The sequence below is a fragment of the Phoxinus phoxinus genome (assembly GCF_949152265.1).
Source record: "Phoxinus phoxinus genome assembly, chromosome: 3".
Classification (NCBI taxonomy): Eukaryota; Metazoa; Chordata; class Actinopteri; order Cypriniformes; family Leuciscidae; genus Phoxinus; species Phoxinus phoxinus.
The window spans coordinates 26895925-26909640 of NC_136878.1; the positions used below are offsets into that span (position 1 = coordinate 26895925).

Sequence of the window (13716 nt, forward strand, 5' to 3'; positions counted from 1 at the left end):
CTTCGCTTCAGAAGGCCTTTATAAACTCCCTGGAGCTGTATAGATTACTTTTATGACAGATGGATGCACTTTTTTGGGCTTCAAAATCTCAGGTACTATTCACTTCATTATAAAGCTTGGAAGAGCCAGAATATTTTTTATATTTTAATATTTTTTCTGTGTTTGGCTGAAAGAAGAAAGTCATATAACCACTTAGGTTGGCTTAAGGGTGAGTAAATTATTGGATACTTTTCATTTTTGGGGGAACTAACCCTTTAATCTTCAGCAGGGAAGTGAATCTACCATCTCGCTCACGAGAAGTGAATCAAACTGATGCTCTCCATGTTCCGTCTGATTGGCTGTTTGCCGCACGTGTCACACGTGTCAACCTGAGTTGACAGAGAATGTTTATACCAAGCGTTGTGAGCCTGTTGAACCTGATTAAAACTAGGTTGAATTTATATGGATTTGTCAACTCTAAACCTACTCTGAATCTCAGTGTTGAACTAACTTCATGCAACAGGCCTCTGATCTCCTGTTTACATTTTGGCTTCCCTGTTTTATATGGACTTTCCATAGACATAATGATTTTTATACTCTAATATTTTATCTATTTTATCTATATTTATATTCTCTCCCCTAGCCCTAATGCTACTCCTAAACCCAACTATCTCAGAAAACTTTCTGCATTCTGAACCACTAACAAAGATAAATAACTCAATAACACAAATGATGAAAACTTGATAAGATTTTATTTGAACATTTTCTCTGACAATAAACACAAACAGAAGAAAATATATGACATGTTTTTTTAAATAAATTAAACTACTCATAACTTAATGTGTAAAAATAATATATAAAATATTTTATTCCAATACATACAAATAATCAATACAGCTTTTTAATGACTGTTAAATGAAAGTCCACACTGGCCACAGCCTTCACACATGAAAATGCAGTTGATCCACTTCACACTTTTATCTGAGTACTCCTAAAAAGAATAAACATAAATAAACATTATTCCATATGATATCATCAAACGTTAAGCTTGTTGAGCATGTTTAGCTCAAATTTTCAGCATCAATTGTAATGTCACTGATAAGACTCACCTGGACTTATTTGCAATCCTCTCAATGATATTCTTGGTAAACAATGACTCTGGGTTTAAGCATCTTCGCCCTGCACCATTCTTCAGTAAGACACTGTTTAGACACAGTCAAGTTATTATAAGTGAATATAAATAAAGCTTTATTCAATTATGATAAAAAAAAATCGCCTATATCTTATGAACAGATAGATGAATAATCTAGACAAATAAATAATCAATGTACTTACACAACTTCCAGATGTCCACAGGATGGACTAACAGGGTGAATTTCCACCCTCTCTATCAGCTTTGGCTTCACCATTTTTACACCAGGACCCCGACATAAACATCTTTGGGTTCCAGGACCAGGCTGCCCTAGAGGATGATAGAAATAAATGATGGAAATGATTAGACTGAAACAACAAAACTACAGATATTGTTGAGTTAGTAAAAAACTAAAATAAGCAAAAAATAATATTACCTTCGATAGCAACAATAGCCAAACTGATAAAAACAAGTAGAGCAGCCTTCATTGTTCAATCTCTTGATGGTCTTCAGCTTAAACCACTTAGCTGACCGAATGTGAGAAAATGAGCAGAATTTCTTCATTTTATACAAGTTTAAGACACTGGGATTTCCCTTTTGGATGCATCTTACTGAGTTCCAGTTACACTTCCCATATCTTACCTAGTTTCTCGGAAATGGTACATTAACAACATTGTAGATGATAAGTAACAACATTGTATGATAAGTGTGTTTTAAGTGTTGTGTCATCATGTTTACATATAGGCTATCAAAGTACAGTTTTATCTATGTTGTCAAATATAAGATAGTAGTATGCGGAGGGGGGAAGTAAAACATTTTTGTGATTTAAAAAGTCACTCTTTGATAAACTCATATTGTGCATTATTGCTTTGTCTTTACAATATTTCTGGTAACATCCTACTCACACACACACACACACACACACACACACACACACACACACACACACACACACACACACACACACACACACACACACTGTAAAGACAAACCAATAATGCACAATTTAAGTTTATCAAAGAATGACTAGTTTCTCTTATTATAAGTGAAATATTTCAGTTTGTCTAAATCACACAACTTTCTTACTTGCTTTATATCTTACATCTTATAACTGCTTTTATTTATATATGAACTATTCTTATATAATACAAAACTGCAACATCTATAAACATGTCATCGGTTTGGTCCTTATGCAATAAAAAAAAAAAAAGCTCCCCAGTCTAAAATTACACTCTAGTACCCTACATGACTGGAGTGTCCTTTTGTGCTTTCACTTCCTGATAATAGGTTATTTTCTTATAAACTGCCCACTTAAGATTTTCCAAGGTCTTTTCTGCAGAGGCTAAATTTAATGTACATTTAATAAATATATTATTCAGCAGTCAAGTCACATTTATTTTATAGCACTTTATACAATAGAAATGGTTTCAAAGCAGCTTCACAATAAATAAAAACAGTAAAGAATCAATGATGCAAATTCAAATTCGGCTAAAGCTGCTGTAACAAGATAATCATTCAGCTTAATTTCACGCAGGTGTCCTCTGGATTAGAAAAGTTTGTAATTTAATTAATAAAAAGTTGAAGTTGAAGTGAATAGAGTAATACTTATGGACACAAGCTATCCAATACTTTATCCAAAAGACACCATGAATTTTTAAAAGCTTATTTTAAATCTGTGATAATTAGTATTCTCAATGGAAACGAGTATGGCCTGAACCCGGAAACAGTATTCGTTACGCCATGACTTAACAGAATGGGAAGTATAAAGACAATTGGAAGAAAAGAATATCACAACTTCTGTTTCATTTTCGACTTTAAAGCTTTAAAACTAAACTAGGCTATCTAATTTGGAAGAGCTCGACAGTCTTTAAGACAGGGTAAGAATTTGGGCAGAAGCCCTATTATTCTCATTCATCTTTATTATACTTCACTGAGCGGAATCATTCAATCTGAATTCAGTTTATTGCTATCATGACATTCCTTCAGTCCATAAAAAATTCTGGGCCTGTTTATGATTTATAGCATAAATTTAGCTTTTTAGGTTAATGGCACTCATATATTGAGGCCGTTTAAATATCAGAACCAGTTCATTATATATTATTTTAGAAATGTTTATATTAATTTTCAATATGGTGCTAATTTTTAGTTGAACAAAAAATGTTCTATGTTTACGTTGAACTACAAATAAATTTACACTAATATCTTTTCAAGAACCCTCCTGATTAAATTCTAGGTGAATTTAGACTCTTTTTTATTTAAGCATTTCCACTCTGCACTCTTCAAAGTGACACTGGAAATAAAAAAGGAAAGTGTGTGAGAGCTGAATGTGTTCAAGAATGTTAAGATAGCAGTATGATCATTAATGTGTAAATATTCAATGTAAAATGTGCACGGGCACAGTTCCCAGTTTCACTTTCACAAGCACAGCAGTTTCGATTTCCCATTTCTTTGAAATGCCTTTGCTCAAAGCTTTGGATATGTGCTGGCCTCTTGTCATTAGTGTCATGATTGTTCTTGACAATAAGGAAGAGTTTGTTTCATCAGAATTTTGAAAGTGGAATGTGAATTCTTTCAGCACAAGATAAATTTAGAAACCAAATGTAATACATGTCTGTACAAGTACTAAACCACCCTTATTATTGACATTCGTCCATAATTATAATATTATTTGTTCAAACAAATGTCAACAAACAATCACATGTGCCACACCATGTGCACAGTGCATAAATTATTAAAATATTTAAAGTGCAATGATAAACAAAGTTTATAAACAAAATGAAAATGAGTTACATCACATCAAACTGGACAGGGACCAAACTTATTTTTTCAGAGGACCCCTGTACTCACTGCATCTGTATCCGAAATAGAGTCTTAATGAGAAGCTCACATTAATTCACATTAATAAAGTCATGCTGACACTGATGTCCTGGATGAGAGGTTTATTCAGATCTTTTTGTTCTAACATTTCTAATGCAGGAGCAGAAGACCTCTAACACACAAATAAATATGTTTTGTGAACATGTCAAAACACAACCCAGTCAACAATTTGATCTCACAATGATGTGACTATGAGCTCACAATATTCTCATGGTGCGGTCATAATGTGAGTGTCACAGTGAACTAAAAGTGTAACCACACAGAGCTCTCACTGTGTGCTCATTCTTTGTTCACAACATGAGGTCACTGCACAATCACAGTGCACTCATACTGTGGTCGAAATATGAGGTCACATCACACTCACTGTGTGCTTATACTGTGATCACTGTGTGCTCATACTGTGATCACTGTGTGCTCATACTGTGGTCACTGTGTGCTCATACTTTATTTCCATCAATAAAAACAATCAAACAAAAAGTCAGCTTTTTCCTTTATTTGGCTTCCTTTTCAGCCTGGTGTTGCCGCGTTGGACAAAAAAAATTCTACTTGGCGAATACATTCTGCGTCTGGTGTTGTTCTGGTGGTTACTTTTAGCTTCTTCACCTCTATTTCACTTTGTTTGTGAAAATACCTGACACATTCTAAAAACACAAAGAGCAAGGTGTTAACATTACAATTTCTATAGCAGCATCCAGATGCACAAACCAAAACTTAAACACTTACTTTTCAAACATGTCAGGACCACAGGTGGCAACACCTTCTTCCCATCTTTCCCCGTTCTGTTATACAGACAGAGAACATTGTCTGACGCTATGGTTTTTATAGCCTGTCTCACCATCTCACCTATATTGGAGCTGCCGTGAGTATGGATGAGATAGTGTACCTGACAAAAACATACATAATATTGTCATGATTAAAATATACCAGGCTTCAACATTTCTTTTACATGGTATCTGCTGCCACATTGCACATCTAAAAGTATGTAAATAGGCCACTCACCATTTCTGCGGTGTAACAATACCATGCACAACTTTGTCTTCTTCTTTACGTTTTATGGTGGTTGGAAGACCAGCTTAGTGGCAAAATGGTGCATTTACCACCGCCAACTGGACCGGAGTGTGAAGCATTCACCTTGAGCTCACGCTTTACACACATGGGGCCTCATTCATGAAACACGAGCAGAACGAATTTTTGTGTAAATCGTGTGTAAAGTGGTTCTGGCGTAAATTTTCGGATTCATTAAAATGTTCGTATTTTCCAAATGTTAGTTGGTACGAAAGAAATCTACACCTGCTCCCAGCCACGCGTAAATAGTGTTTAACATCCGAACGTTTTGCTCATTAATAAGGCTGCATTTTAATTCACCTAATCGGGTACATTTACACACAGCATTTTGAAAAAATATTATTATATATAGCAATACATATGGTTTTTCTTTTTACTTTTATTATGAGAGCCAGTAATAGCATCTGCAAACAGTACACTTTAATAAAATAATTAATTGCTTTCAATAGGGCTGGGCTATATTTTTTCGAAGTGAACTAATTCGTTTTTTGCAGTCGCTTCATGTCGAACCATTTTCTTTTCACTTCTGGGACTGTTCGATTAACAGATGAAACTCCAGTAACTGCATCTGTAATATCTGCCAAGCTTCCTTTTTTTAGGACCTGATACGCCACTATAGGCTACGCTTGAAAATAAAATGTGGCGTTTTTAATGAACATCTGATAATAAAACTTCAATTTCTGCATCTGAGAAATTGTTCTTTTTCATTCGCTTTTGAGAAGACATGTTGAAATCCTTCGTTTGGTGTCATAATATGATGCCCATATATAGTTGTCAGTCGGATTTAACGGGCGGGATTTATGGTAATTGAGAATGAGCGTGCACGCGCGTCCCATTTACGACTGATTGGAATTCATTAACACACACACACGTTTCACTATCACATCTGACGTTTACGAAGTATTTGTGAATCAGGAGAAGAGTTTTCGGGAAGGTCTCTTTACGCGCAAATCACTCACATATTTACTCGTATATTTACGAATGTTTCATGAATGAGGCCCATGGTGAGGATCACAGTATGAGGATCACATGAACTCACCTTGAGCTCACGCTTTACACACATGGTGAGGATCACAGTATGAGGATCACATGAACTCACCTTGAGCTCACGCTTTACACACATGGTGAGGATCATAGTATGAGGATCAGATGAACTCACCTTGAGCTCACGCTTTACACACATGGTGAGGATCACAGTATGAGGATCACATGAACTCACCTTGAGCTCACGCTTTACACACATGGTGAGGATCACAGTATGAGGATCAGATGAGCACCTTGAGCTCACGCTTTACACACATGGTGAGGATCACAGTATGAGGATCAGATGAGCACCTTGATCTCACACTTTACACACATGGTGAGGATCACAGTATGAGGATCAGATGAACTCACCTTGAGCTCACGCTTTACACACATGGTGAGGATCACAGTATGAGGATCAGATGAGCACCTTGAGCTCACGCTTTACACACATGGTGAGGATCACAGTATGAGGATCAGATGAGCACCTTGAGCTCACACTTTACACACATGGTGAGGATCACAGTATGAGGATCAGATGAACTCACCTTGAGCTCACGCTTTACACACATGGTGAGGATCACAGTATGAGGATCAGATGAGCACCTTGAGCTCACGCTTTACACACATGGTGAGGATCACAGTATGAGGATCAGATGAACTCACCTTGAGCTCACGCTTTACACACATGGTGAGCATCACAGTATGAGGATCAGATGAACTCACGTTGAGCTCACGCTTTACACACATGGTGAGCATCACAGTATGAGGATTGTGTGATGTCACTGTGTTCATCGCATGATCTCACGTGTTGACTGGGAAGTGCTGAATGCTGAATATATAATTAAAACATATGAACCCATTCTGGTCCACAAATTTATATGGGGCCAACAGATGGATTTTCTTGATTCTTTGTATTCATGCTTACAAAACATCACCAATCTACTTACTGATATATACTCCATAACCCTCATTGGTTACTAGAGTGTTCCTTTAAGTCTTCGTCGTCGGTTAGGAACCTGGGTGTGCTCTTTGAAACCAATCTTTAATTTGAAAGTCACGTGTCTAGTATCTGTAAAACCGCATTTTTCCATCTTAAAAATATATCTAAATTACACGCTCTCATTGACAAATGCGGAACAATTAGTTCATGCGTTCATGACCTCAAGGCTAGATTATTGTAATGCTCTACTGGGTGGTTGCCCTGCACGCTTAATAAACAAATTACAGCTAGTTCAAAATGCAGCAGCTCGAGTTCTTACCAGAACCAGAAAGTATGACCATATTAGCTCGGTTCTGTCAACACTGCATTGTCCGGGACGCAGACACACTCTGTCAGTTCAAAAGCTAGATTAAAGACACATCTCTTTGACCTAGCATTTGGATAATACATTATTGACTTCTATAATTCAATGTTAGGCTGCATAGATTAGGTCAGCCGGAACTGGGAACACTTCCCTTAAATCCTTATGTACTCCTTACGTCATAAGAAGAATTACATCTACGCTAATTTTAGAGTCTTTGTTTATCCCAAGGTTTCCCCGCAGCCTGCCGGATCCAGATTTGACAAAGGACCTTGGCCTGGACCCGATGACAACGCAGTGCTGAAGTGCCAACTAGCCTCTCTCTATGGAGGATCCCTTTACCACTCTACAGATAAAGCGTTGTGGGAAAATTTCGTTTCGCTTACCTACCCCGAAGTGAAAAATAAAAATAAAAATTCTGTATAAAAATTTATAGGCTATACAAGTATTTTGTTTATTGTATTTTGGTTTGTAGGGAATTACAAACCTGCGCACATATATTCAAACGCACATAACCAGAATTAATTATTGATGTGCACGTGAGCGCCATCAGAGTTTATCACAAGTTCGCGTTTAAAGTCTGTTTAGAGAGAACGGTGTCGTCTTAGCGGCCCCTAATTTAATAACAAATGATCATTTCGACGGAAGTGAATCAATCAAAACTAACTTTAGCTGGAAAATAACATTATTCAAGAACCGCTATAAAGCCAAAACAATCTCTGTTACCTTAAATTATATGTTTATCTCTGTAAAGCTGCTTTGAAACAATCTACATTGTTAAAAGCGCTATATAAATGAAGATGACTTGACTTGACTCGAATAGGTTCTGTGTGAGTGGCCCTGTAGTTCCTATTGAACTTATTACTACTAGTTTTTGATCTGTCTTCTGAGTGGTAGGTCATTTTTGCAGTTTCCCCACGTCTGTTAAATATTCCCACATAGTTCCCACAGACTCATTCACAGCGCTGTTATTGTCCTCTTCCTAACTATGGCATTTGTTGTACCATTGTAACCTTAGTAGTTTGACATTTCTGAGTTCAACCTTGTTTTGTGCTCTGGGACATTTTCCCTTATATTGATATGTGGACTTGGTTTCATTTGTTCTTTTTTATTGTTCATTTTGTTTGTCTTTTGATTTTGTTTTGTTTGGTACAGTACATCATACCTCAGTTGTAGGAGAAGTCCAGAAACATAGAATTTCAAAACCTCAGTTTTGTAGAATGCAATAAAATCAAGAATCGGATTTCAAATTCTTCTTTAACTGACAAGAGTACAAAGATTTAAAATCTCAATGTTTTCACTGGCATTTGATTCATTTTGGCACACTCCAAAAAAGTTGGAACAGAGGCAAAATAAAAGTGAAAAGATTACAGAATTTTCAATTAAACTGTTTTGGAAACAGTCCAGAATTAGCAGGTGAATTGGTAATAGGTTAGGGTCTTGTGTTTGGGTATAAAATGAGCATCCAGCAAAGGCTCAGTCTTTGCAAGAAAACATGGGTCATGGCTCACCACTTTGTGCCAAATTTCATGAGGGAATTGTCAAACATCTTAAAAAATTAAATTTCTTAATACAAGATTGCAAAGTATTTAGGTCTTTCACCATTTACCATATATCATATTGTTAAAAGATTCAGGGAATCCAGAGAAATCTCAGTACATGTAGGGCAATGGCAAGACAGGAAACCTCTGTTGAATGTACGTGACCTTCGAGCACTCACACTGCCTGAGAAACCATTAAGCTATTGTGTTAAATATAGCCACATGTGCTCGTTAGTACTTTGCATGAAGAAATGCAACTTGAATCTCTGTTACGCAAGGAGAAAACAATACATCGGTTCAAAGCAGAGATGCTGGCGAGTTCTCTGGAACCGAGCTCATCTCAGATGCTCCCAAACACAGTGAAAACGTGTGCTGTGGTCAGATAAGTCCACGTTTAAGCATGCTTTTGGGAAAAACGGACAATGGGTTCCCAGTCCCAAAGATGAAAGTGACCATCCAGGCATGGGTGACTCACATTGATGGGGAGGTGTATCTTGGGATTGTACAGAGACATACTGCCATCAAGATGATATATTTTCTGGGAAGCAAGATAATGCCAGGCCTCATTCTGCACGTGCAACAACAGAGGGGTTTCGTAGATGCTCTAGTCTACTGTAGAAGGGATGTCCTGCCTGCAGTCCAGATCTGTCCCCTTTTGAAAATGTATGGCCCATCATGAAAAGGAGAATAAGACAGTGACAACCACTGACCTTTGAGCAGCTGTCTTGTATCAGTTGAGATTGAGCAAAAATTCCACTTGCAACAATTAGTATCCCCCAACAGGAGCGGGCGGTGCATTTCACACCTAGGCCTTCAGTGGTGTCCTATCTGAAGTAATCCGGCCACCTCTTAATATGCTTTTAATAGCGCACAGGCTCTTCATAATTGTTGTAAAATTGCTGTTTTATTTTGCACTGACAGTTATAGGGTTAATGCGGAGAGTTTGGAAACAGATATATCAGATATATCTGACAGATATATCATATATGTAGAGCTGCGGGCTGGGCGACACCTACACGTTCGCTAGATTTTATAGTCTCCGTGAAGAGCCGGTGTCGTGCCAATGTACTTACCCCTGAAAGAAAGTGTATCCCCGGTCGCGGGAGCGCGCACGCATTCAGCAGTGAAGGTGGGCCGTTTGTTTGACCAAGGTAAATTAAACTATAACACGTAAATTATTTAAGTTATCGTTTTACTATTGTTGTTTTTTCAATGAGGTTTAGCAAAGACAGCTATCACGTGGCACATCTATCAAAATAATTGCTTTTATTCTATAGGCTAACGATCGGACTAAATTTGCAATGAATTGACAATGTCTGTGAATACACAAAGCGAGTGTAGCTAACGTTACAGATGATGGCCTATCATCAAGTGTTTTATTTCGTGAATAATTCACATAATGTCTAATAACAGCAGTGAATATGGACAAGTTTATTGTTTCCTGACAAAAGTTATAGTGGGATACAGATTTTTTCAGACCGTATTTTCGACCTGACAAAATATGTATCCCCCCAAAAAAATCTACAGATGATGGCCTATCATCAAGTGTTTTATTTTGTGAATAATTCACATCATGTTTAATAACAGCAGTGAATATGGACAAGTTTATTGTTTCCTGACAAAAGTTATAGCGGGATACAGATTTTTTCAGACCGTATTTTCGACCTGACAAAATATGTATCCCCCCCAAAAAATCTACAGATGATGGCCTATCATCAAGTGTTTTATTTTGTGAATAATTCACATCATGTCTAATAACAGCAGTAAATATGGACAAGTTTATTGTTTCCTGACAAAAGTTATAGTGGGATACAGATTTTTTCAGACCGTATTTTCGACCTGACAAAATATGTATCCCCCCCAAAAAATCTACAGATGATGGCCTATCATCAAGTGTTTTATTTTGTGAATAATTCACATCATGTCTAATAACAGCAGTAAATATGGACAAGTTTATTGTTTCCTGACAAAAGTTATAGTGGGATACAGATTTTTTCAGACCGTATTTTCGACCTGACAAAATATGTATCCCCCCCAAAAAATCTACAGATGATGGCCTATCATCAAGTGTTTTATTTTGTGAATAATTCACATCATGTTTAATAACAGCAGTGAATATGGACAAGTTTATTGTTTCCTGACAAAAGTTATAGTGGGATACAGATTTTTTCAGACCGTATTTTCGACCTGACAAAATATGTATCCCCCCCAAAAAATCTACAGATGATGGCCTATCATCAAGTGTTTTATTTTGTGAATAATTCACATCATGTTTAATAACAGCAGTGAATATGGACAAGTTTATTGTTTCCTGACAAAAGTTATAGTGAGATACAGATTTTTTCAGACTGTTTTTAAACATGTTATAAAAAGTATCTCCTCTCCATAATGCACAGATGATGGCCTATCAACGTCTCGACTTCCTGTGGCGCCTGAAGAAAGCAAGGAAAGTACCCCCCCACCCCACCACACCACATAGAGAGTGTTTCATTCAGCTGCATCACTTTCTGGCGTGGGAATTGTCGGGCCTCCGACCACAGCGGATAGTGCTCAACCTAATATGTATTGTTCAGTTAAGACTGTTACCCTTAAATTATGAAGTTATTCACTGACAGCAGATTTATGTCTCTGTAACATGATTTTTTTAATGTAATCATAAAATGTCTTTTTCAGTTTTCAGAAGAAGTTTTGAAAAACGATACTGTAGATTTTCCTGCTAAGAAAGAGGCTATCATAAAACACAGGCTGCAAATCGCTGTCACTCTTCTCCTAGAGACTGGTAAAGTAATTTAGGGGATGTTTTGGCAATCCAAATAATTGTCCTTATAATTGCTGTAAAACATCTTATGCAGCTATCAGAATTATTCCATACTTACCTAAAAAGTATTAGTGTGAAAAATGAAGAATTATAGATGCATGCTCTGCATTTTTTGTTTTGTTTCGAAGATGACCTGACTGACATATGTCACTTCTGTGGGTCAGAAGGGCCTGAGACAGACCTGAGTTGGGTAAATCAAACTTAAGAAATTAAATATGTTTTGTTATAAACAAACACTTTATTATTATTTTATCTCCACGTGAATTACTGTATGCTAAAAATATATCAATTACACAAGTGTAGTGGCGATTTTAATCTTTTATTTCTTATTTTGTTTTCTCAATGATAAAATTGAATGACATGTGCTCTGTATTTTGAGCTTTATGTTGTAACGTTGATACAGCTGTGGGTGTGACACTAAGACAGAGGTGAAAAGACCCTAGGCTAGGGAGGGGTTGCGGCAACCATGGGGGTCCTTAGTCCCTGCCCTCTGGGGTGGGTGTTTAGAGAATGCTTTGATGAGAACAATAATAAAACTACCAGTAAAGCACCTATCTGGGTCTCACTTCTGCCTGCAAACTGGTCTGTGAAGGCTGGGGTTTCACCCCAGCCCGCAGCTGGCCTGTGTGGCTAGAATGGGAACTATTCTTGCAAGAATAAATATATATTTTTCTTTTAAATACAATTTGGATCTTGACGTCTCTTTTGCCTGGGAATGCTGTGATTTGTAAAATATTGTTTTTGCCACAACAAGAAGTCAAGAATGAAAATTTGCAGCCTCTTACCCAAAAATCCAAATAATTTGTTTTCCAGATTCAGTGTGACATTTGTTTGCGGTAGTTCCACCATATGTACGTTCAAGGCCCACCAACAGAGGAGGCCTTCCTGTGTACTGCTTGTACTCCTTAGTTTTCTGTACATTATTGTTCTGGAGGACCAGTACAATACACCTAGTATTACATTACACCTTCCAGGTTTGTGTCTTCTTATCTTAAATAAAATTCTTTATTTTGCTTGAAAAATGGCTTACAATATATTGATTAATAAAATAATTGCACAATTGCCTTAACCCAATCCCAATTCTACCCCTTTCCCCTTCGTCTACCCCTAACCCTTCGCCTTCCCCTTGACCCTTGAAACAGAGTGGCAAGGCGTAGGGATGAAAATATTCCCCTAGGAAATGGGACACCACTACTACACCGTTACACGTCATTATACGTCGTCGCCTACGTCACAGGAGATGCGCCGATGTTTATCACAAACTTCCAAGATGCACAGGACTTGTACACAGGACTTGTTTTCTGTGGTGTTGTATTAACACGTTGGAGGTACAGACCTATGTTTGTCCTATTTATTTATTTACTGTGTGAAACTGTGTGAAATACGACATTGTGTGGCGTTCATGTGCGTTCAACTCATAAATACGATCTTTACGAGATGACTTGAACGCACCAATAGCTTGTGTGCTTTGTTCGGGGGAGAGGAGATTTTTTTTACAAACGTTTCTTTGAAGGAACTGACCGTAAATATGAACACAAGATTGAATGTAACATAAAGCAAATCATTATTTGTCGTTAAAATACTTATTAAAGCCAACAATTCTTACATTTATGGTCTCATTTTTTGCTTGGGCAGCCATTTTGCGTCTGTAGCCGGTGTATGCAGTGACACTTCTCATACCCCTTCGTTTGAAGTGTGGTCCCAAAAAATCTTCGTTTGAAGGGCTATCTGGCCCTTCCCCCTAGCCCTCCCCCTCCAACCAAAAGAGAATCGAGACAGCCCTACCCCTCCACGTGCACGCGCAAAACAGAGGGGAAGGGGAAAGTGAAGGGGTAAGGGGTAGAATTGGGATTGGCCCGAACTTTCTTTTGATTGATTAATAAACTAATACTTTATATGTAAACAGCATGTCAAAAACAGTTTCCAAAGTTATTGTCTTACTGTATATTTTGTACATTCAAGCGATGAAGAAAGTGG

General features: G+C 37.3%; 1 protein-coding gene and 1 long non-coding RNA gene across 2 annotated transcripts; one reads left to right on the forward strand and one right to left on the reverse strand.

Annotated features, from left to right (window-relative positions):
- Positions 1–710: 710 nt before the first annotated feature.
- cxcl11.1 (chemokine (C-X-C motif) ligand 11, duplicate 1) lies at positions 711–1650 on the reverse strand. Its single transcript, XM_079607156.1, has 4 exons — positions 1548–1650; positions 1315–1441; positions 1089–1181; positions 711–970 (listed from the first exon to the last, which is right to left on the reverse strand). Exons 1-4 carry the CDS (start codon positions 1597–1599, stop codon positions 949–951), a joined length of 294 nt encoding a protein of 97 aa, XP_079463282.1. The 5' UTR covers positions 1600–1650; the 3' UTR covers positions 711–948.
- Positions 1651–9966: 8316 nt separating this feature from the next.
- On the forward strand, positions 9967–13018 carry LOC306995924. The gene is made up of 5 exons (XR_013796949.1): positions 9967–10072; positions 11318–11700; positions 11868–11929; positions 12553–12713; positions 12882–13018. It is a non-coding gene; the product is annotated as an uncharacterized lncRNA (long non-coding RNA).
- The last annotated feature ends 698 nt before the right edge of the window (positions 13019–13716 follow it).

What these genes read in the sequence shown, in the direction of transcription:
- cxcl11.1 (XM_079607156.1), bottom strand. Translation starts at nt 1,599, where the DNA reads ATGAAGGCTGCTCTACTTGTTTTTATCAGTTTGGCTATTGTTGCTATC. An exon ending in TGTGGACATCTGGAAGTTGT is followed by an intron (nt 1,182 to 1,314) that starts GTAAGTACATTG and finishes GTGTCTAAACAG; the next exon opens with TGTCTTACTGAAGAATGGTG. An exon ending in AGGATTGCAAATAAGTCCAG is followed by an intron (nt 971 to 1,088) that starts GTGAGTCTTATC and finishes TATTCTTTTTAG; the next exon opens with GAGTACTCAGATAAAAGTGT.